At 43.0% G+C, this 24,870-nt stretch overlaps 1 protein-coding gene across 1 annotated transcript in view; it reads left to right on the plus strand.

The window, feature by feature from the left end:
- The first annotated feature begins 598 nt into the window (after positions 1 to 598).
- Positions 599 to 24,870, plus strand: part of ARSB (arylsulfatase B) — a 167,307-nt gene continuing 143,035 nt past the window's right edge. The window contains exons 1-3 of the mRNA XM_023618116.2: positions 599 to 1,087; positions 18,614 to 18,800; positions 22,707 to 22,897. Of these exons, the coding sequence (XP_023473884.1) occupies positions 800 to 1,087; positions 18,614 to 18,800; positions 22,707 to 22,897 (666 nt within the window). The 5' untranslated portion in view covers positions 599 to 799. The remainder of the gene's footprint in view (positions 1,088 to 18,613; positions 18,801 to 22,706; positions 22,898 to 24,870) is intronic.

Consider the following 24,870-nt stretch of genomic DNA (forward strand, 5'->3'; position numbering starts at 1 on the left):
AAATGTCGGACCTGGACAAGCTAATGAGCTACTCAATGGCCACACAACGCCCCAAACTCCCAGAGTAGTCGAAATACACCTGCACCTTCAAAAGGGCGCCACGCAGTGTGTATTTGGCCCCCTTTTCGCTAGTGGGGAAGAAGCGGCTTCACAGGCGCACACTATTCATAAACGAATCTGAAACGCCACCGAGACCTCTGCCTCTTCATTGTCCTCTCACCTGCACGAGGCTGGGTTCTTTCGCTAGAAATAATTCTGCTGGAAATGGTTCTCCCACAACCCTTAAAACATCATAGCTCAGGATCTGGAGTCAGAACTGGGTTTGCGTTAGGCTCAACCTACTACAAGCTGTTTATTCTGAAAAAACAAAAGAAAAAGGATATTAATTATAATTCCTAGCTGCCAGGGTTGTTGGGAGATTTAAAGACACGAGGACTGTGAAAAATGCTGGTAAACTGTGAAGTTATTAAAACAAATCTGCCCCTCTTTTAGGATGCCACGATGCAAAGTTCATCGCCGGAAAGCTAAGAGGTCTCGGCTCCCGTCAAGCATGAACGGAGCGGCCACGGAGCCGGGCTCAGGAGCTCCCCGGGCGCGCAGCTGGCTCCTCCCCCGGCACTCGGCCGGCCGGCGAGAGGCAGCGGGGGCTGGGGCGCCGGGCCTGTGCGGCCCGCGGCCCGCGGCCCGCTGGGGTGCAATCCCGTGCCGGGGCGGGGCAGGCGCGGCCGCCCAGTTCCTGATTCTCTGAGCGGGGCCGGGGCTGGGGGCGCCACAGGCGCGGGGACGCGGGCGGCGAAGGATGGGCCCGCGCCGCGCGCCGAGCCTGCCCCGAGGCCCCGGCCTGCGGCTCCCGTTGCTGCTGCTCCTGCTGCTGCTGCAGGGCGCGGGCGCCGGGGCCGGCCGGCCGCCGCACCTCGTCTTCGTGCTGGCGGACGACCTGGGCTGGCACGACGTGGGCTTCCACGGCTCGCGCATCCGCACGCCGCGCCTGGACGCGCTGGCGGCCGGCGGGGTGCTGCTCGACAACTACTACACGCAGCCGCTCTGCACCCCGTCGCGGAGCCAGCTGCTCTCCGGCCGCTACCAGGTACGAGCGCCCCGCCCGCCGGCCGCTTGGAGGGGGGCCCGGAGGCCGGGGCGGGCGCTGGCGAGCCGGCGACAGCACCCCGACCCGGGGCCGAGCGGGCGCCTCCTCGGCGGGGCAGCACCGCCCTTGCTCCTCCCAGGCCCGCCGCGGCCTCTGCGCATGCCCGGCTCCAGGGCGCCCCTGCGTTTCGGGGGCGTTTTCTGTCTTTCATTTTCTGAAGGTTGGGGTGAAGGATTTGTGGGGGAATGCCCGGTGCTGGGCTCTGCGATCGGGTGGGCCGAAGGGTCCGAAGGGACTGTGCCGAGCGTCCTGAGGTGGGAGGATGGAGCGAGAGCGGGCCGGGCGCCCCGGGGGGAGCCGTGAGCGGTGGGGAGGCAGGAAGGCAGGGCTGAGAGCTAAGATGAGAGTGCCCGCAGGGACTGCGACTTTGGTTCCCTGTGAACACAGGGATCCTAGGTTAGGACTGTCCAACCAGAGCTGAAAGTAATTTTTCCAAGTTCTCAGCGGCCCTGGAATGAAACCCATCCAGATTGATTTTTCCTGGGCTGCTGACGTTCCTTTCAGATTTAACGTGTATTCAATGCCTCTGAGCATCTTCGTTATCTTTAAAAACTAATCTCTAGTTAACAGAGAAAAGTATATTTGTAGAGAGCGTGTGCGTATGTTAGATAACTAAGAATAGCAAGAATATTTGCATAGTTCTTTACTGTTTTTAAAGTTAATTCTTGAAATAGCGTAAAGGTAGCTGTTATTTTTAATCCCCTTTTACAGATGAGGAAATAAACCTGTGGAGGTTTGATTTGTTGAGAATCACACAGCTAGAAAGTGGTACAGCTGGGTGTTGTGCCTCCTGCATCCCCTAGCCATCTCAGGCCTCTAAAACTGGACTCCTTTTTTTTTTCTTAATCTGAATAACATTGACATTTTTATAAGATCCTGGCGTGCTTATGAGCATATGAAATGCAATCAGCAGGTGCAGTGTGAGAACACACGTGGACCTCTGTATGTGTGTGCTGTTTATTCAACAAGCATACTTTGACATCTTACTGTGCAAGTCACAGGGGATGTGCTTGACCCCGGCCCTCCTGAATCTGTGTTCATGGAGCCTTTCAGATCAACCTTAGCCTCGTGTTGTCCTGAGATCAAGAGAAGGGAGGATTCCCTTGCAGTAAAGATTTCCACTGTGGGCTGGGACTTTTGGAAACAGAAAAGATGGAGTTTTATAAGGGGCCTGAGAAGTAGCTGTAGCCAAGGTTTGCAGTGGAGATGAAGGATGGTTCCCCTTGCCATCACCCTGAGTACCTTCCACACTCTGAACTTTGGCTGCTCAGGGTAACCAGGAATCCCTACTCCGATACAGATCTCACCCTGGACAGTGTGTGGGACTAAAGGGATGTTGGAGTGAAGCAGGGGAAGGCGGGCAGGCAAGTCCTGCCCAGTGGTTCTGCATTTGCTCTGAAATAAGAGAACTCGAATTGCAGAAGAATGGGGGGGCCATTCATTTCTCTAACTTCCTCCCTTCCAACAGACTTGAGCAGGAGAGCAAATACCACACTTCAGAATGTTGTTCGTGCAATTGTCTGCTTTTGTCCCCTATTGTCCTCTTCCACCGGTCACCAACATTCTGTCTTGGGAAAACCTGAGTATTTAGAGTAGCTGGTGGTTAAGATGTGAAGGCAAGGTAGAAGCTGGGTACTCCCAAACAGTTTAGAGACCAGTTGGCATAGCCAGCCAGCCTCCCCAAACATCCTGCATGACTTTCCTCCCCTGTTTTATTCTGTTCGAGTTTGGGAGACTCAATTAGAAATCACTTTGGGTTAGCGAGCATCCTTTTTTAAAGAAGCCGGTATTTCTGGGAGAGCTAGGGAGCCTCGTTGCCTTCAGATACTATATACGGGTACTGTTCTGAGCATTTTACATGTACTAACTCCCTTAATTCTCACCGCAACCCGATGTGGTAGGTGCTACTGTTGTCATCCTTATTCCTCAGCAAGGAAATCTAGGCTGGAAAAGGTTGAGAAACTTGCCCAGGGTCACAGGGCTAGTAAGTGGGGGACCAGGATTTGAACTGGTCGGTGTGGCTCCATAACCACCGCACTATGTTGCCTACTCGCAATTATTAAAAATATCATCACAAGAGCTGCTTCAGATTTACTAAATAGTCTCTCTGTTATTTTTGCGTGTTTAGGTAATTCCTAAACACTTCAATTAAAAAAGCACAGTTAACTGCTGCACCACTGTGCCGGCCCCTATATCTAAGTATTTTTAGGGGGAGTGCTAATATAAATGGTGTTGTTTTTAATTTCAAGTTCCAATTGTTTGGTGTTGGTGTATATGAAAACAATTTATCTTTGTATATCAATCTCATATCCTGCAAATTTGCCATAATTGCCTGTTAGTTCCACAAGGATTTTTTATCAATTAACCCCCTACATTTCAAGTTAGGAATTGCCTGTGTTAAATGTAAAGTGAGAATAGAGAGTCATGTGTTCTGCATAATTTTACACAATAAAAGGAGGAAATTTGTTGACTATTTCAAAATTAGGTTCTTGAAAAAACTCCTAATCTGTGAATTTAGCAATCACACTCTAACAGAGACCTCCCTCCTGTCATCATCTAACTTTAGGTTGGGAAAGAAAAGTGTGAAGTGATAAACACACCTAGACTGACTGATTGAAGTTTGTATTCCTAAGAAATTCTGCGTTTTTGTTTTTTAGTTCATAAAAGTATTTAGTGAAGACAACCAGTTAGGAATTATGAGACGTGGGTGTCAGTCTTCATCCTGTCTTCAGACTGGGACCTCGCTGGACATCATTTTCCACAGCTGGAAAATACAGGAGTTGGCTGAACTCGAAGGCTGACCTCTTTCTAGCTCTCAATTTCTTTGACTTTAAGGCTCTTGTGTCGGTTAAAGCAAGTTTCTAACTTGGCAGAAGCACGTTATGAGACCCACCATCTCCATCTGCTGGTAGAGAAGGAGATTACTCTTGCCCAGTGCTATGTGCCTCACAAGTTGCAGGAGCCGCTTATTCTGCGGCTGGGAACTTGTTTTACAGGAATGTGAATTCAACTTTTTATGTTGAGACATTTGATTGTTCAGAATCCTCACATATGAACCTTTTTAAACTTGTGTGCTTTGGGGAAAATGGCAAATCAGGGAACTAGAATTCAGATCTCTGTACACTTATGCTGGTGTTCCTCCCACAGCCCTATGACTCATTCACTCATTATTTTAAAAATCTTTTTAAAAAAATCTACATTTTATTTATTTTTTGAATAGAAAATACATTCACATGGTTTAAAAATTAAAAAGTTACGGAAGGGCTTACACTGAAAATCTCTCCCTATATACACACGCTCATACATTCTGTTCCTTAGGCATCCAATTCCCCATCTTTGGAGGCCAACAGTGCTATCTGAATTGTGTATATCCTTCCGAAAGTATTTTATGCATGTACAAGCAAATATATAAGGAGATATTCCCCTCCTCTCTTTTTGTATGAATATTAGCATACTCTTCACACTGCTTTACACATGCTTTTTTCCCTTAACATTTGAAATAATTCCATATTGTTCCATAAAAAGCATCCTCAATTTTTATGGCTGTATAATATTTTGTTAAATGGATATGTCATAGTTTATTTAACCAGTCACATAATGGTGGACATGTCGGTTGTTTCCAGCCTTTTGATATATCAAAGAATGCTGAAGTCAATATCTTGTCCATATGTCATTTTGCCCATGTTGGAATATGTCTGTAGGATAAATTCTTAGAAAAGAAGTTTTCTGGATTTAAGGGTAGATGCTTTTGTAATTTTGATAAATATTGCAAAATTTCACTTCAGTAGGTTGTATCAATCTACATTCCCACCAGCAACATATGATATTATTTTCCTATACTTTTTTTGTCTTGATGAGGAAGATTGGTCCTGAGCTAACATTCGTGCCAGTCTTCCTCTGTTTTGTATTTGGGATACCACCACAGCATGGCTTGATCAGCGATGTGTAGGTTAGCACCCAGGATCCGAACCCGTGAACCCCAGGCTGCTGAAGCATAGCATGCGAACTTAATCACTACGCCACTGGGCCAGCCCTACCTATACTATATTTTTAAAGTTATATTTCACATAGCATAAAATTCACTGTTTTAAGTGTATAATTTGTTGGGTTTTCATATATCCATGAGATAGGGCAACTATCACCACTATCTAGTTCCAGAACATTTCCGTCACCCCAAAAAGAAACCCATAACCATCAGCAGTCACTCCCCATTCTCCTCTTCTCTCAGCCTCTGGCAACCACGAATCTACTTTATATCTCTATGGATTTGCCTATTTGGGACATTTCGTAGAAATGGACTCATGCAGTAGATGTCCCTTCATCCATTTTGTGGCATGTTTGTTCCTTTTTATGGCCAAGTAATACCCCAATGTGTGGATATACCAACATTTTATTTAACCACTTATCAGTTGATGGCCATTGGGGTTGTTCCACTTTTAGACTATTATGAATAGTGCCACTGTGAACATCTATGTACAAATTTTTGTGTGAACATATTTTTTTCAGTTCTCTTGGGTGTATACCTAGGAGTGGAAGGCTAGATCTTTCTATGTTTAACTTTTTGAGGAGCTGCCAAACTGTTTCCACAGCAGCTGCACCATCTTACGTTCTCACCAACAATGCATGAGGGTTCCAATTTTTCCACATCCTTGCTAACACTTATTATCTGTCTTTTTGATTATAGCCTTCTAGTCATGCTAGTGGGTATTAAGTGATGTCTCACTGTACTTTTGATTTGGATTTCCCTAATGACTAAGGATATTGAGCATCTTTTCATGCCTTATTGGTCATTTGTATATTTCTTTGGAGAAATTTCTACTCAGATCCTTTGCTACTTTTAACTGGGTTATTTGCCTTTTTATTGTTGAGTTGTAAGAGTTCTTTATATGTGCTGGATACTAAACCCTTTTCAGGTATATGATTTGCAAATATTTTATCCTCTTCTGTGGGTTTTTTACTTTTTTGATGGTGTCCTTTAATGCACAAAAGCTTTAAATTGACGTTCAGTGTATTTACTTTTCTTTAGTTGTTTGTGCTTTTTGTGTCCTATCTAAGAAACCACTGTCTAATCCAAGATTACAAAGATTTGCCTCTGTGAAGAGTTTTATACTCTTTGAAGAGTTTTATAGTTTCAGCTCTTACATTTAGGTCCTTGATCCACTTTTAATTAATTTTTGCATATTTTTTGAGGTGTGTGGATGCCCAGTTGTTCTAGCACCACTTGTTGGAAAGACTGTTCTTTCCCCATTGAATGGTCTTTGCACCCTTGTCAAAAATCAGTTGACCATATATATGGGTTTATTTCTGGACTCACATTTCTATTTCATTGATTTATGTGTCAGTCCTTATACCAGCACCACACTGTCTTCATTACTGGAGCTTTGTCGTAGGTTTCAGAATCAGAAAGCCTGAGTCGTCCAGTTTTGTTCTTTTTCAAGATTGTTTTGGCTATTCTGGGCCCTTTGCATTTCCCTATTTTCCATATTCCGTTTTCCATATTCCAATTTTAGGATCAACTTGTCCATTTCTGTAAAAATGGCAGTTGGAATTTCGATAAGAATTGTGTTGATTTATTCATCCATTTGGGGAGTATAAATATCTTATCATAAATGGATACTATATCTTGTTCAATGCTTTCTCTGCATCTGTTGAGATGATTATGTGATTTTTATTCTTCATTTTGTTGATATGGTGTATCACGTTGATTGATTTGTGGATGTTGAACCATCCCTGTATCCTTGGAATAAATCCCACTTGATCATGGTGTATGATCTTTTTATGTATTGTTGTATTCGATTTGCTAGTATTTTGTTGAGGATTTTTGCATTGATCTTCATCAGTGATATTAGCCTGTAATTTTCTTTTTTTGGTGTTGTTTCTGTCTGGTTTTGGTATTAGGGTAATGTTGGCCTTATAGAATGAGTTAGGACGCTTCCCCTCTTCAATTTTTTGGAATAGTTGGAGAAGGATAGGTATTAAATCTTCTTTGAATGTTTTGTAGAATTCACCAGGGCAGCTATCTGGTCCTGGACTTTTGTTCTTTGAGAGGTTTTGATTGCTGTTCCGAGCTCCTTACTGGTGATTGGTCTATTCAAATTCTTTTTTTTTTTTTTAAAGATTTTATTTCTTTTCTTTTTCTCCCCAAAGCCCCCCGGTACATAGTTGTATATTCTTCATTGTGGGTCCTTCTAGTTGTGGCATGTGGGATGCTGCCTCAGCGTGGTTTGACAAGCAGTGCCACGTCCGCGCCCAGGATTCGAACCAACGAAACACTGGGCCGCCTGCAGCGGAGCATGCGAACTTAACCACTCGGCCTCGGGGCCAGCCCCTCTATTCAAATTCTTTATTTCTTCTTGATTCAGTTTTTTTTTTTAAGTTTTATTGAGGTCATCATAGTTTACAACATTGTGAAATTTCAGTTGTACATTATTATTTGTCAGTCATCATATAAATGTGCCCCTTCACCCCTTAGGCCCACCCCCCAGCTCCCTTCCCCTCTGGTAACCACTAAACTGTTCTCTTTGTCCATGTGTTAGTTTGTCTTCCACATATGAGTGGAGTTATACGGTGTTTGTCTTTCTCTGTCTGGTTTATTTCACTTAACATAATACCCTCAAGGTCCATCTGTATTGTTGCGAATGGGATGATTTTGTCTTTTTTAATGACTAAGTAGTATTCCATTGTATATGTATATATACCGCATCTTCTTTATCCAATCATCAGTCCATGGGCACTTGGATTGCTTCTACTTGGCTATTGTGAATAATGCTGCGATGAACATAGGGGTGCATAAGTCTCTTTGAATTGTTGGTTTCAAGTTCTTTGGATAAATACCCAGTAATGGGATAGCTGGGTAGTATGGTATTCCTATTTTTAATTTTTTGAGAAATCTCCAGACTGTTCTTTGTAGTAGCTTCATCAGTTTGCTTTCCTACCAGCAGTATATGAGGATGTTAGTGTGCGTGATGTTGTCCCAGAGGTCCCTTAGACTATCCTTGTTCTTTTAAATTCTTTTATCTGTTCAGCTTGGGTGATTTCTTCTACTCTTTCATCCAGTTCACAGACCCACTCTTCTGTGTTATCTATTCTGCTGTTAGTTCCCTCTAGTGAATTTTTATTTCCATTGTTGTATTCTTCATTGCTGATTGGTTCTTTTTTATCTTTTCCAGTTCTTTGTTGAAGTTCTCACTCTGTTCATCTGTTCTTCTCCCAAGATTAGTGAGCATCCTTATTTGTTTGTCTGTACTCTTTATCAGGTAGCTTATCTCTGTTGCTTTTAGTTATTTTTCTCAGGATTTGTCCTGTTCCCTTATTTGGACCATATTCCTTTGTCTCCTCATTTTGTCTACTTCTCTGTGCTTATATTTGTATATTAGGTAGATCAGCTACATCTCCTGATCTTGGAGATGTGGCCTTACGGGGCCCATCAATGTTTTTCCCTCTTGTCACCAGTTCCAAATGTCCAAGGAGTATACCCTATATGGGCTCTGTGTGTCCTTCTGTTGTGGTGGGGCTGCTCTTGCTGCAGGCACACAGGTAGGCTAAGCTGGCTTTGGGGCTGGCTGGTTGTGGGGCTCAGCTGTGTGTGGCTGCTATGGTCACTTTAGTCACTCTGTTGGGTGGAGCAAGCCCCAGCACCGCTGGCTGCAAAGTCTAATACTACACACCTGCTGCTGTTTTGCTGGTAAGTGAGTCAGGCCCCCAGGGTGGCTAGTTGTTAGGCTCAGGGGCTCACAGTTGCTGTAGGCCTCAGGCCTGCAAAGCTGTTGTCAGTTCTCTGAGGAGTGCAGCTGGGTGGGGCCAGCCCCAGGCAGGGCAGCACACAATCATTTCAGATCTTGGGTGGTGGGGCAGATCCCTTGTGTAGCTGTTTGAGATGGCCAGTGGTACAAGTTGGCTTCAGCCAACATGCCCTACTGCCCATGGGGCCACATACCCCACCAATGCGGTCCTTCCCCTCGTGCACTCCCCACCCCGCCAGGGCAGACCCACTCACCCTGCTGCAGAGATCCCACACATCCTGCCTACCCGCAAGTCCCCACAAGGTGGGCCCACAAGTTTTCTGCAGGCTTGCTGGTGGGCGGGGCCAATCCCAAGGGCAGGCTGCCTGCCCTGGCTGAGCTGGATTAAATGCTCTAGTTGGCGGGGCAAACCCCTGTGCCAACAGGCTAGAGGAAGAACTCCAATGGCATCTGCCAGCCTCTGTGTGAACACGCCTGTACTAGGTCACAATAATAGCTGCCGCCAGTGTCTCAGTCCCTGGGGAGATGGGCCCAGCCGCCTCCTGACTCCCTGAGATGTGCTCAGAGCTTATCGAGTCAGTCTCTTTTACCAAAGGACTCTGCACCTTTCTTTCTGATGACTTTGTGTTGATTTCCGGAATGAGTGAATCTGTGCATGGGCCCTTTGAGAACAGGCTTTGCTTTCTCTTATGTTTGATAGCTTTTCTGAGGGTGTATTCCCTGTTGGTTTTAATTGCCAGCAAAGCCCAGGTATTATGGCAGCCATCTCAGTTGTGCTGACTTCAAAGGCTGCTTATTGTGGTGTAGCTCTCCCGCTCAGGTCCCCCGCTCCTCCTGGAACAGCTTCGTACTTTGATTTGTTCCCAGCCGTGAAGTCCTGCAGCTTGAATGTGGTTTTTTCCTCAGCAGAGGGTTATTTCTGCGTCTTCCATTTCTGTCAGTGTTGTCCTTTGTTGTGGGGGTTCTTTTTATCTGGTTTCCAGTTCTCTCTCAGTGGTAATTGTTCCACAGGTAGTTGTAGATTTGTTGTGTCCATGGGAGGAGGTGGGTTCAGAGTCCTATACCGCTGTCTTCCCAGCAGTCTGAACTATTAGTTCTAATAGTGTGTGTGTGTGTGTGTGTGATCTTTAGGATTTTCTATATACAAGATGCTGTCATCTGCAAATAGAAATAGCTTTACTTCTTCCTTTTCAATCTGTATGCCTTTCATTTCATTTTCTTGCCTCATTGCCCTGACTAGAACCTCCAGTACAATGTTGAACAGAAGTGGCAAGAGTGGGCATCCTTCTTTTATTCCTGATCTTGAGGGAAAGCTTTCAGTCTTTCACCATTAAGTCTAATGCTCTAATGCATTCATTCATTCAACAAATATTTCTTGAGCAACTATTTATGCCAGGCATTGTGCTGTACTCTGGGGATCTCCTGGTGCTTGTAGTCAGGTGGGGGTGAGGGGAGTGGAAGGAGTGACCAAGAAGGTGATGAAATAAATACATGAACAAATGAGTAAGTAAGATGAATTTAAATGGTATGGCAGTAAGTGTGGGGAAGAAAATAAAGTAGGTAAAGTGATAGTGACTCAGGAGGGTGTCTCCAAGAAGGTGATGTGGGCAGAGGCCTGAGTGAAGAGGAGTCAGTGTGCACAGATCCTGTGGAGGAGAGTTTGACATAGTGGGAGGGACAACCGAGTCAAGGCCCTGAGGCTGGAAGGAGCTCCAATGGGGAGAAGGCCACCGTGGCGGAGCTGCGTGAAGGCGGGTGTGGAAGCGCGTGAGAGCTCCGAGAGGGAGGCGGTGGCTCCCTGCTCCTAACGCTGCCTCCCATGGGAGAATACTGAACCTCAGCTCCGCTTGCTTCTGGTTTCATAGGAATGTTACACCGAAGGCTACTAAGGGTATTCTAAATAAATAGATTTTAAGGAACCGCGATAAAGTACCATGTGGCATTCTTTGTATAAATGTAATTCTGCTTAGAATTCAATTTTGTATTTTCTTCTTTTTTAAGGAAAAAAGTAAGTTTATTTTTTTAAAGATTGGCACCTGAGCCAACAACTGTTATCAATCTTCCTTTTTTTTTTCCCCTGCTTTTTCTCCCTCAATTCCCCCAGTACATAGTTGTATATTTTTAGTTGTGGGTCCTTCTAGTTGTTGCATGTGGAGCGCTGCCTCAGCATGGCCGGACGAGCGTGCCATGTCTGCGCCCAGGATTCGAACCAGTGAAACCCTGGGCCGCCAAAGGTGGAGCACGCAAACTTAACCACTCCGCCATGGGGCCGGCCCCAAAAGTAAGTTTATTTTTAAAATTGTCTTTAGGGAATACATTTAAAAGTTTCAAATATAAGGGATTTAAAAAGAGATGTATGTAAAAAAAAAGTCTTTTTACCTCGTCCCCCAACTCCTTCCCCTAGGTGGCCCCTGTTATTAGTTTCTTGGTATCCTTTGGAGGCGTGTTATGCACATAATTAAATAGATTTTATGTTCACTTTCCCCTTGTTTAAAATCTCAAGATTAAAAATATTAATTTAAAAATCCTCTCGGGGGTGTACTCCCGAGATGGGACACGTGTTGTTTAAGGGTACAAACTTGCAATGAGTAGTAAATAAAGCCTAGAGATCTAATGCCCAGTATAGTGAACATAGACAACAGTATTGTCTTATAATCATCAAACTTGCCAAGAGATTAGAACTTTATTCTAACCACTAAAAAGAAAGAATAATTGTATAATGTGCTAGAGGTGCTAATTATCACTACAATGGCAATTATAGCACAATGTCTGAACGTATCAAATTAGCAAATGGTGCATCTTAAATTTGCACAATGTTATATGTCACATAAATTTGCACGATGTTATATGTCAAATATATTTCAATAAAAAATATAATAAAGATGTTTATAAAAGTGATAAATAAATAAAATCCTTCAGCTTTTCTAATAGAATTTGTCTACTGCTTTTAGTTCAAATGGAAGACTTGAAATACTAAATTTTCATATTCTTACAAACTGACTTTATTCAATACAAAATATCTGGGGCCAGCCCGGTGGCATAGTGGTTAAGTTTGCATGCTTTGCTTCGGCAGCTAAGGGTTCGTGGGTTCAGATCCCAGGTGCAGACCTACCACCGCTTATCAAGCCGTGCTGCGACAGCATCCCACATAAAATAGAGGAAGATTGGCAACAGATGTTAGCTCAGGGTCAATCTTCCTCACCAAAAAAACCCCAGAAAAACCCCCTACACAACCTGTTATACCTCTGCACTCCTGGTCTACACATTTGAAGTGTGGTTGTTCTCAGTTCTGACTTCTGCATTAGATTGCCTGGCTGGCCTCTGGACCAGAGAAACACTCACACTGAACAACTAACTGAAAGAATGTACTGAGCACTTTCACACAGGAACGTTTCCTGAAAGAGCTCACCATCTTAACTGCTTAGAGGTGACATGTCATTTCTAGTGCCCTTGCTTCCTTTTTAAGAAATTGAAAAGATTAAAGAGTGACAATAAAGTGGTAGGCCTTCGTGGGAACACTTTCTTCTGGGAAGAAATAACTTCGGTCCTCACCTGGGACCGTTCTTACCTTGGGAACTGAGGGGGCCACTCCGCCAGAACTCTGTAAAGCTTGGCAAGGATAGAAGCAATGAAAGATGACTCCAAGGTTTCTTTCTTAAGGGTCCCAAGCCACATTTTTCTTCATCACATTGATAAACAGATAAGACATTTTCACAGCTTTCCACTCACCCCTGAAGCCGAACTTGGACAGGAAATACAGGAAGGAGGCTGTGCAGGAGCTCTCGGGTAGTTTTTGACTTCAAGTCTGCTTTACGAATGTGAGCCGGTGAGGCCCATGGCTGCAGGCAGGATAGGGCATTGTGTGCTGTGGCGTGGGAAGAGGAAGGACTTCTGCCTGGGGATGCCCTCACCGCCCCGCTTATTCTCATTGCCCTCAGTATCCTGCTCGCCCATCCTTTACCATCCACACACATGCTTGCCTCTCAGGGAGCTCCTGTCCCTGGTCGCCTCTCCCTGGACTCTAAGATTAGAAGGGGCAAAGAGGAGTGAAGAGCTGGAAGAAATGGATGGAGTGCTTGGGGAAGGATGTTGTCACAAATTGGGAATGTTCACAGGACCCCTTGGCCGAGGCATCCAGAGAGTGAGAGATAAGAGGAGCATGTAGTCCAGAGGCCAGAGGGGCCTGCCCATGAAGACAAAGCACTTGTTATTCCTGTGCTCCTTTAGGGGAGGGACAAAGGATGCAGCAGCTCCCTCTGTAGTGATAAGCAGGATGGCCACCTACTGAAACTCATCAGGGCTCCAAGCAGGGAGTCTGGCTGGCTCTGATGGGTCTTTTGTTTTTGCTAAAGCCAAGTGTCCTTCCTGAGCTAGCCAGAGCCAAGAAGCATTTTCCCAGAAGGCAAGGGGCCTCAGGACGCCTTATTCTGAAAGTATTAAAGATATTTTAAAGAAACAATTATATTTTTCTTTTACGTATTTTAGTTCCCAAGTAATTGAAGTGAGGAAATAAGGAAATAAGTTTGGCGCTGAGTGGAATATGACCCGTTGACTTCTGGGATTTTTTCGTTGATTGATTTTTGAGATTTGTTATTTCAAGTCTCACTCTGAGCATAAGCTGTTACTGTCTGGTAACTCTCTTTGTTTTTGTTTCCATAATCATATCACTTTACTAAAAATTCCTTTTCCTCCATATTTTCCTTCCTTTTCATTCTGGGCTTGCTGTTGGATTTATAATTTAAACAGAGGAAGGCACCGAAACAGTTTTTGCCTTGTTTATCCTTTTTACAAACAACATTCCTTTGTGGGTTTAGTCAGAGATTTACACTCTTTGCTAATCAACACCAAAATAAATAGACCTTTAAAACTGTCAGTGACACTGGCCAGTTCTGCAGCCTGAGTTCTGAAGGACCAGGCCAGATGGCAAAGCCAGGCCCCTGACACACATAATGTGTGTTCTGTAGCTCTTGGCTTCAGCAGCTTGGGCAGCTGACTGCTTTTTAGAAGGCTTCGGGGGGAGGGAGCAGATTCTCCACTATCCATTTGTTCTGTGGGGCATCTCCAGGAATAAACCCTAAGGTCACATGAGTGGTACTTGACCGTGGTTAAAACCTGCAGTGTACCGGCCAAGGCACAGGCTGGAAATTCTGAACTCCTGGCTGGCCTCCTGCATGTTCTGTGATTGTGTTCCAGTCATGAAGCTTTCCTCTAGGCTCACTGGTGTGTAAGCTAGAGGGAGCGAACTGCCCGTGTTTCTGAATTTTCAAGTACTGTAGCAGGAGGCATTGCTCAAATACGTGGGTGCAGTGAGGATATGAGTTCATCTTGCACAGGGCTGACTGATGGGACAGAACCTTCCTTCTGTTCACCTGGATATTATCTCAACACTAGTGAGGTTAGGAGAGAGGTAGCGTTCATTGCCATATGTGTAGCTGTGGTTCATCTAGATCCTGAGAGAGTTTATTATGAATGTAGCTGAAACATTGTGCTCTGAGCTTTCACGTAGATAATTAACCAGTGGACCGCCTGGGCCTCTCAAAGGCGGATTGTGAGAGGTTCTGATGGGAGAGTGCCCTTCATCCCTCCCCTCCAGGAGATTGCTTTTCTTTCTTTTAAGCTCATGTGATTACACCGATGGCATATTCTAGGTCTACAGAGGACAGAATAACTCACGGGATCAAGTAAATTTTTACATGCAACAAAGCATGTAAACAAGTATTCCTCATCAGTTCTCTCATGGAAAGAGCCCAGGGACAAGCCAAGCACTTCACTGGATTTGCAGACCCTCTGCTTTTGTGGAGGGAATCCTTGCTGGTCAAGTAAAATCTTAGGAGAAGCTGTATTTTGAGAGAGGACTTGAGTGAAGAAGAGACAGCTGCACACGGTGGAGACAGTGTGACCCCTTTGGACCCTCACTGATTGTCTATAGGACCTACTCCGTTCACTCATCCCTCTGAACGTTGAAGATGGCTGTTAGGATGGAATTGTTTGGATGCTCCTGTGTTTTCAAGGGACGCTTATTTTTCTTGTGATTCCTCTTGGTGCCCTGTGATCACACTGCCCCGACAGCAGTGTGACTCTGGATAGCTCTGTGCTGTACCCTGAGTGCGTAAACTAAAGTGCTGGGTTGGAACCAGCTCCGCGTTGGCCTGTTTACTGCTTCTCTACACATTACAGCTTGCTTCCTTCAAATAGTGTTTGAAGAGACCAAAAACATGTTGGGCTGTCATCCAGAGCTTGGCTTCCGCTTCCGCAGCAATGCCATAAAAATGCTCTGTCAAATAAATCCTTGGGAACTGAAAAGAAGCAATTCCCTGCTCCATACGATTGTAGATAATAGAGGCGGGCTTCAGCTGACCACTTGGCTTGCCGCCTGCGGCCTAGGAAAACCGAATTGCACCGCATCCCTTGGCAGTGCTTTGTAGCGATCAGAGTTAATTCTCTGCTTGTGATGGATGAGCTTTCTGTTAAAAGAAGTTTGCACATAGCATTTAACTCCGCTGAGTCTTTTGAATTTCATTAAATGTTATCTTTCCTTATCCTGTACTGTCGCTGATTAGTATATATTCTGAAGTTTTTGAACCCAGGATTAATTCTCTGTTGAGTAAACTTCTAGTGTCAACCAGGGACAGAATCTTTCTATGATTTGGGGGGTGTGTATGTTTTCAGGGCAATGTTTCCCTTTCCCAGCCTGGATATTGTAACGTCCTTATTATTAAGGATCCCAGCTCGAAAGAGATGGAACATTCAAATTAGGATAACTTAGGGAAGTTTTTTTTTTTTTTTACAAAGGGACTACTTAAAAAGGTGAGAATGTGTAGGGGAGACACGGGAGATAGTGTATAACCCAGCAGAGCTGTTACTCCCCCTAGACCAGAAGGGAGGAAAGGAGAGGGGCATTACCAGAAGCTAGAGAGAGAGAGCTGTCTAGAGAAGGCTGTCTCCTCAGGGGCCTGCAGTAGAGACAGCTTGGCAATCCAGGCCACTCACCTCCCCGCTTCCTCCAGTCTCCTACCAGGGCTCCCCACTGGCTGACACAATCAGAAGCCAGAAGGCACAGGAGCCCTTTGATTTGGTCCCCACAGGTCAGCTTCCCAGGGTGGAGAGCAGAGCGTGGATGTGGAGGGCAGCAGGGAGGCATCACGCATAGATCCCAGTGTAGGTGTCCAGTTATTTCAGGGAGGGGTGGGCATAAAAATCTCAATAGAAAACTTAAACTCACTTTTATTTTTAAACAGTTTTATTGAGGTTTGATTGATATACAATAAACTGCACATATTTAAAGTATAAAATTTGATGAGTTTTGATATGTGTACACCTGTGAAACCGTCACCACAATCAAGAGAGCGAACATATTCACCTTCAGAATAAACCCACTTTAATTTAACATTGAAAATGTTCCATATGGTTCTTTTAGGGAGGCGTGGAAGGGTATCATGAAGTGAAGGAATGGCAGGTGCAATTCCAGAAGTGTTGGATCTGGAAAGACACACAAAAAAATGAAAGTCAAGGCAATGTCAAAGCCTGTGAGAACACTAATAGCAAGTAGCTTATAAGAAATTAGAAAAGAAATTGTGAGTTTGAAAGGGTGTTTTTTTTTTGTCTCTACTTTGTATCTGTTTATTGCCATGTATTGAAAACAAAACGAGACAAAAATCTGTGAGTCTTTCCAGCCTGGGTAGTCAGTATTTGAATCTGACAAAATCAGTGATAAGTCAGTATTTATTAGAATCTCCAAGAAAACTGTAGATCGGTTGTTCCAATATGCATTTTATCTGATGTTCATATCATACAACGCGCTCCTGGGGGCAGGTCCAGCCTTAGGTGGGTGTTCTCTGTAATGCCACCCCATCTCTGTGATGTGTTGTTGGTAGCAACGCCTACAGTTATTAACATGACGATTGATGAGGTTTTAGTATGTACTTAGTGACAGAGCCGGGATAGGATTTACTTCTCTGAGCTTTATGCTATTCTGCTTTAAATTATAAAAGCTAGTAAATCATTTGCAAACACATTTTTTACCATTTATTAATAATTGCTTGGTACCCCCCTGACAGCTTATGGAGGTACCGGAGAGTCATGGCCTGGGTTGAGAATGGGCACTGTCAACCTTGGGTGTCCCCGGAGTCCCATTTATTCTAGAGAAATCAGGAGTGCCCGGCGCCACGAAAGCTGGTGTCCAGTGGAGAGTGGAATGTGAGACCCCAGCCCCACTTCATACGAAGAAGAGCACCTCCCTGGCAAAGCCGGGACAAAGGGTGGGCTGTGAAGTTTCAGGGAAGGAAGGGCCTGGCAGGCGAGGAGGGAAGCCTCTGGGGACCCCGTTGTGCCCCAGCAGGGGTGCAGTGGCATCCATTAGTACAGGAGCTGTGACAAGGGCCACACAGCTTGCATGCTGGCCTTCAAACTCGCCTGGCAAGTTCAGGTCCAGGGCCTTTGCACTGTTTATTTCTTATGCCTAGAGTGCTCTGCCCCAGATTTTTGCAAGACTCTCTCTCTCTCTCTCTCTCTCTGCTTAGATTTCTGCCCAAATATCTCCTCCTCAGAGAAGCTTTCTTTTGCCACCCTCTCTAAAGAATCACCTCTGTCGTGATCTCCTTCTACTTTATTTTCCTTGTAGCAGTGATCACTATCAGACATTATAGCATCAGTTGTCAGACTTTTTGGTCTTAGGATCTCTGCACATGCTTAAAAATTATTGAGGACCCCAAAGAACTTATGTTTATGTAGGTTATACCTTTTAAAATTTACTGTATCAGAAATTAAAATAGAAATTTAAAAATACTTTTTGTTCATTGAAAAATAGCAATGATAAATCTATTACATGTTAGCATAAATAGCATGAAAAATAACCATATTTTCCAAAACCAGAGAATTATGTGGGAAGAGTGACATCGTTTTGTGGCTTGTACATGTCTGTGAACAGAAGGAGTTTGTTACATCTGCTGCTGCATTTGGTCTGTTGCGAGACACTGTTTTGGTAGAAGTTGATGAAGAACACCCAGCCTCAAACAGATATGTAGTTGGAGAAGGGAGGGCTATTTTAACAGCCTTTTCATATAGTTGTGGATATTCTATTTTAATATGACACCAAGACTCAACAAGCGATCATTTCTTAAAGGCTAGTTGTTGTGTGGTCCTTGCACCCTGGACATACTTGTGTGAGCCACTCCCAACCTGTGGGTCAGATGGCTGCTTTTTTTTAAGGAAAAGTTCGTCACTGTCTTTTGAAATTATGGTTTATGTAAAGTGGAATAAGAAATACAAATCATCACTTTCATTATACTGTTGAATAACCGTTAAAAAAAAATCACCAAGTCTTAAAAGATTACAGAAGCTCCTTCTAATCAAACATCAACTTCTTGTGTGCACAAAAATTGGAGCACTTTTTTTTGTAGATGTACACTTCATGTTATGGCTACTTTTTTGAGGTAGGAAGTGAAGTTACGTTGATGGTTTCTAACATAGAGCCTTGATATATCTGTTGAAAATATCTAATGTTTGTTGGAGTGCTTTTATTCATTTTTTCAAGTCCTGTTTGTGTCCATTACCTTATGTGAATAAGAGAGAAAATTGCCTTTCAGAAATGTCCTTAAGTCCGTCCAGGAATAGAATTAAACATTCAAGTCGACAGATATGTCCAGTAAATTAGGGAACCACTTTATCTGCTCGTTCAGAATGTTTCAACATCATTAATCCAGAATTTCATGTTTCTATCTTTAAGATCCACACAGGTTTACAGCACCAAATAATCTGGCCCTGTCAGCCCAGCTGCCTTCCTCTGGATGAAAAACTCCTGCCCCAGCTTCTAAAAGAAGCAGGCTACACTACCCACATGGTCGGAAAATGGCACCTGGGAATGTACCGGAAAGAATGCCTTCCAACCCGCCGAGGATTTGATACCTACTTTGGTAATGGAAATACACATGTTTCTTTAACGACTCAGTCTAAGTGCAGCGGTCTCATAAAACACACCCAAGTGTGAGCAAATGAAATAAGTGGAAACTTGAACACAGGGTAGATCAGTCAGCACCGCCGTGGGGCTGCTTTCTAACGCCACTTCCATATACATGGCTCTGTGCTCAGCTCATGGGGGGCATGAGCCCACCAGGAGGCACATACCTTTGCCAGCGTCCTAAATGCCATGTTGGGGACTTTGGGGAGTTTGCTGCTTGCACATCCGAGACCATTGTACTCTTAGAGAGCCTTATTACCAATAGGGGATATGGATTGATTTTTTTTTTAATTCCAGGCAAAACCCAATACAAGAATATTCACTTCACAAAGGTTCAGAATATTTTTTTCCCCATGGACTGGGTTCAAAGATTTTTTTTTCTGGAGATGGTGGAGAAGACTCTTTTCCATTGGCATCCTTCTCCCCTTCTGAAATCTGTTTTTGGAATCACTAGATTGGAGAAGATAAATCAAAAATTAAAATCAGAGAGTAAATAGCAAAGGGTAATAGGAAGGAGAATAAGAAATAATAAGAAGTATTTTATGGACTTGACAGCCCTATAAAAATAAATGTGGAACCTAAAGTTTGTTTTAGAACGTGCCCTCTTTTAACCTGTTACAAACCGTGTCTTACTTAACGACCTATTTATCTTGCCAGTGGCTGTATATCTTTCAGTCAAGTTCTTTTCACGTTGAGGTATCTTTCTGTCTAGTTATTTAGCTACCTATCTGCTTCCCATTTGTCTCTTCATTTATTTACAAACTGCCATATCCAAAAGGGAACACACATCAAATATAAGAAGTTTAAAAATAAATAAAGTGAAAAATCAGGATGAGTAGAAAAAGAGAATAGTTACATGACACCAAATTACAAAAAAACTGCATGGCTCTTGGCGGGCTTCACATTCAGCTCTGAGATTCGAGATTTCTTATGTTCAAATTAAAAAAAAAAAAAGGAAAAGGCTGTAAGAGTCACATTATTTATAAGGTGAATGGAAACCAGATGTTCAGGAAGAGTAAGGCATTTTCTGGCTCTCAGACCTGAGAGAAATGTCTCCTTTGGGAGAAGGTGAGGTGGGCAGTGTCCTCAAAAACATCATTTAGTAATAAAGTGGTGGGTTTCTTGTAGATGTTTCTTGAGGCATCCCCTTTTATTCACGCTAGGGCCGAGCTCCAAAGTACATTTCAGGAAACGTGATTATATGGGGCCCAAACAGTGCAGTGGAGGCACACAGCTCTGTAGTGTCTTGTTGGATCCTGCTTAAGAATGGAGATGCAAGGACATCAGATGTGAGACCGTGTTCTCTGGCAGACCTCGCTAAGCAATCATGGCATTCTTTCCTGATGAACCTGGATAGATCCTCAGTATGCTCAGATAGCTGTTAAAAGTTGGAATTGGGGGGCCGGCCCGGTGGCGCAGTGGTTAAGTGCGCACTTTCTGCTTCTCGGCCCAGGGTTCATGGTTCGGATCCCAGGTGTGGACATGGCACTGCTTGGTAAGCCATGCTGTGGCAGGCATCCCACATATAAAGCAGAGGAAGATGGGCACGGATGTTAGCTCAGGGCCAATCTTTCTCAAAAAATAAAATTAAAAAAAAAAAGTTGGACTTGGGTGTAAGACCTCTTTGTTATTTTGGAGTCTAGAGGGCTGCACAGTCCTATAGGTCCTTTGAAAAGTTTCAGTCAGGCCTTTGCTAAAAGATGGATTGATACCCAACTCTCACAAGAGGAAAGAAGGACTATGGATATTTTAAATTTTTTTGTTAAAAACCAAGTTATATATTTAAAAATTCAGCTGGACGGGAAGTCAATGATATCCTTTTATGAGAATTAAGAAGCCTAACCAGGGCTTAGATGAACAGACACTCCACATTCCTGTGGAATGGAGACTTGCAGACAAGGAGGGGATAATGACCATCAGCTGTTATCACTGTTCTGACTTAGACGTTCTGGTAAAAAGCAGTCAGATGATTGTGGGGCTGGTTGCACAACTCTGTGAATACACTAAAAACCATTGAGTTGTATGTTTTAAATAAGTGACTTGTATGGTATGTGAATTAAATCTCAAAGCTGTTAAATAAGGCAGTCAGAGATTTAGTTGTTCAAAAATTATTTTCTTATTTTCCCCGAAAAAGCATAGCCTGCCATCTTTAGACTTAGCATGTAAGTTTGGATTTGTGAATTACTGTTATAAAAAGCTCTGTGTGATTGTCACATGGTTCCTTGGTATCAGTTTGGCCAAGTGTGTCAATATATAGTTCTATTTGTGGAATCCTCCTATTTGTAATATCTTTTTAATATTAGTGGTTCATGTACCTTTTAATCAAGTGTATCCTATGTATATATTCTCTCCAATGATAGAAAACAGTTTACATTTACAGATAGAGAACCTGAGTGATTTCCTCAAGCTCTAATACCCAGGTGTTATTAAAAACCCCAAATAGAACCCCAGGGTCCTTCCCTCTGATCACCCATATAAGGGCTGAAGTTACTTTTATGGATACATTTCTTTCTCTGTTACATATTAATTAGGAAACACATTGGATTTCCCTTTCCTTTATATAGGAGAAAAGATTAGTGTTTAAAAAGTTATCTTAAGACCAAGGTATTCATCATATTCAGGACCTTGAATTTAGTGAATCATGGAAAAGGAGAAAATTAATTAAAAATGAATTCATTTATTATGTAAGCTGTGTAGGGCTTTTAGTTGTGATTACAGGGAATGTTCAGGACTGGGGAAAGGGCTAGGCCATTTTTATCATCCTCATTTTAAGGTTAATAAGCACTATTTGTCACGAGAGAGCTCAGAGTCCAGCACAGCTTATTTTTTTTAATAGCTATATCGAGGTGTAATTCACATACCATGCAATTAACGAATAAAGTGTACAATTCAACGAGTTAATAAATTCACAGGGTTGTGCCACTGTCATCACAATCCAGTTGTAGAACATTCCATCACCCCAAAAGAGAAACCCCATCACCATTAGCTGTCACTCCCCATGTTCACCCAACCCCACCGGCCCTAGGCAACCACTAATGTACCTGTTGTCTCTATAGATTTGCCAACTGTAGACATTTCATATAAATGGAATCATATAATATACAGCACAGCTTATTTTAATATTCTAGGAATATATGGAACATTTGCAGAAACAACTTAGTTGTGAAAACCCATTTCCTTATATGTTTAAATTGTGGGATAGGCAATTGATGCCCTTTAAATTTGGGGTGAGATTGAGATCACCATTGGTGGAAAAATCTAATTTCAGTGCCTCATGTTGTTTTGATCTTTTGGCTCTGTTAGGTTATGTCGAGAGATCCTCTGTTTGAAAAGGTTTGTGTCTTTCGCCAGTGGGTGTCAGCATCTGACTGAAGATGATTTCTCCTAGAGCTGCTTCTATAAATAACCTTGAAGCCAGTCTCTCAAGGTCAATGTTAACATTATTTGAATCCTGCGTTCATTTATGTGATCACCTCAGAGTAAAATCTTGCAACAAATTACATTAACTATATACTGTTTTGGCCATTAGATAGCTTTAAGAGATTACAATGTTATCCCCTTTATTGACTTTGAACTCTGATTTTTTTTAACATATTTCTTTGGAATCACCCACTTTGAGAGTTACATGATAGAGCTTGTGTTGTAAGACTTGGTGAGGAATGGATTGGGATATTTTTACAATGGCATTTGAGTGCCTTCTGCTAGCAAATATAGAGATGTTAAGAAATGGTGCTCTCATGAGCCTTGTCATTTGATTTGCCTTGTCATGGGTAATCAATTGCATTAGGCAATTAAATGCTGAAACATGAGTTTGCTTAACAAGTTTTATGCTATGCTACTTTATCTCCCCTTCTCGTTGTAGGGTATCTCCTAGGTAGTGAAGATTACTATTCCCATGAGCGCTGTACATTCATCGACGCTCTGAACGTCACACGATGTGCTCTCGATTTTCGAGATGGTGAAGAAGTTGCCACAGGATATAAAAATATGTATTCAACAAGTGTATTTACCGAAAGGGCGACAGCCCTCATAACTAACCATCCACCAGAGAAGGTAAGTCTTGCTTCTTTATTGATATCAAAATTGTGTTAAGATAGCATCTCTTCAGATAAATAGAAGAAAAAGCTGCTGTCATTTAGGGAAAAATCTAATGAGTTCCAGGGGAGTAGTTTTAAAATTTTAGAGTACATCAGTATCAGCCTGGGAAGCTTGTTAAAAATAGAAATTCCTGGAGCCCACCTCTAAGAGTCTGATTCATTGGGTCTGAGGGAAATCCATACATCTGCATTTTAAAGAAACTCCTCAAGGGTGGTTCTGCTCCAAGTCATTCCCAGGTCACACTTTGAGGAGTACTGTGTCTATAGTGTTTTAGCAGAGATGTAGTCTTATTATTTTGGTGTATTATGTGCATGTGCTGTAAGTAATTAGTAAATTGACTTTTTTTAATGATAGGCTTATGCACAAGATGAGGCTTTATTATGGCAAACTTTCTGTTAGGAGATCAACAAACTTTAGGTTCAGGGTAAGACCTCTAACTTTGTAGTTTCCCCCCCAAGATTATTTTGGCTATTCTAGGTGTTTTATATTCCCACGTTAATTTTAGAATCAGCCGGTCAATTTCTACCAAAAAAAAAAATTGCTTAGATTTAGGTTTTGTTGAATCTGTAGACCAACTTTGGGAGAATGGACATCTTAACAGAATTAAGTGTTCCGATCCATAAATGTGGTGTACTGGTGAGTCTGTTTTTCACGTTTACCATGCTGAAGCTGTTGTGTATGTCATGTGCTGAAATCTTTTGACTTATCTATAGGTAAAAATAGAAAAGAGTCCAAATAGCCTTAAACATTTTTTTCTTAACCTAGAGTTAACCTCATAAGCTAAAGTTTAAGCTAAATTCTCTGGGTTTAGCTTATAAATGCCTTTAAAATTGGGTCAGATATTTGTGTTGTCAGATATTGGGTTCACAATATGGCCGCATTAAGAACTGCATCAGTCCACCTAGGAAATTAATCTTTCAACAGGACCTGACATAGCAAATTACAGAACGTGCAGAGTTACGTGGTTCTTCCAGTTTCCTGCACTTGGCCTCTTTGAAAGTTGCTGAAGGTCCTCAGTGCAGATCACAGCTGGATTCTGGTTTATAGTGCTGTCCTGACTTGGTACCTGGCCGGTGACTCCCTTTCTGAGGTGGTTTCTTCCTGGCTTTGTCTTTGCCTCTCCAACTCAGGATTGGGGTGTCTGGTGTCTGTCCTCAGCTTTGCTCCACTTTTGGCTTTCTATCACTCTTACATGCTGACATCTTGGAGTAGCCATGCTTGCTGTAGATCATGGAAGAAATTGAACATTCTCTCAAATACGTAGACATACGCAGATTTTAAATCTAGATCTAAGCCAATACTCAGTCGGAAAGATAACTGCTTGGTAATTGGCTTACGTTCAGGTGTCTTCTGTATGCTTGACATCTTATAAATACAGCTAAAAACCCAAGAACAAGATAAAATCTAAGGGAACTGCGGTCGTTGTCCGGCCCTTTGAGGTAGGCACCATTTTACAGACAAGCAAACTGGCTTAGAGAAGTTAAGTAACTTGTTCAAGGTCACAGAGCTATTGAAAGTCAGAATCAGAATTTAAACCCATGCTGTTTGACTCCAGAGCTCAATGCACTTAACAAGCCTCCCTAGTTACAGTTAACATCCGAGACCAGAGATTGTGAGGCCCAGTGTATGATTCAGTGTGATGGTTCCAATCCTGACAGTATTCTGGGATCATCTGGAAAGCTTGTAAGACGTACCAATTCCAATATTGTGATTTATCGGTCTGAGGTGGGACCTTGTCACTGGTGTTTAATTACCCCTCTGCCCTCACTTCTCAGCAGTGATTCTGATGTGCAACCACTGTTGACACCCCTCAAACACAGGCGGCAAGCAGAAGCCAGCTGCCTTTCACAGCTTGGGTCCGGGGGAAATCCATACATCTACATTTTAAAGAAACTCCTCAAGGGTTTCACTCCCTTAACCATGCAACA

This window comes from Equus caballus, chromosome 14, assembly GCF_041296265.1.
Source record: "Equus caballus isolate H_3958 breed thoroughbred chromosome 14, TB-T2T, whole genome shotgun sequence".
Classification (NCBI taxonomy): domain Eukaryota; kingdom Metazoa; phylum Chordata; class Mammalia; order Perissodactyla; family Equidae; genus Equus; species Equus caballus.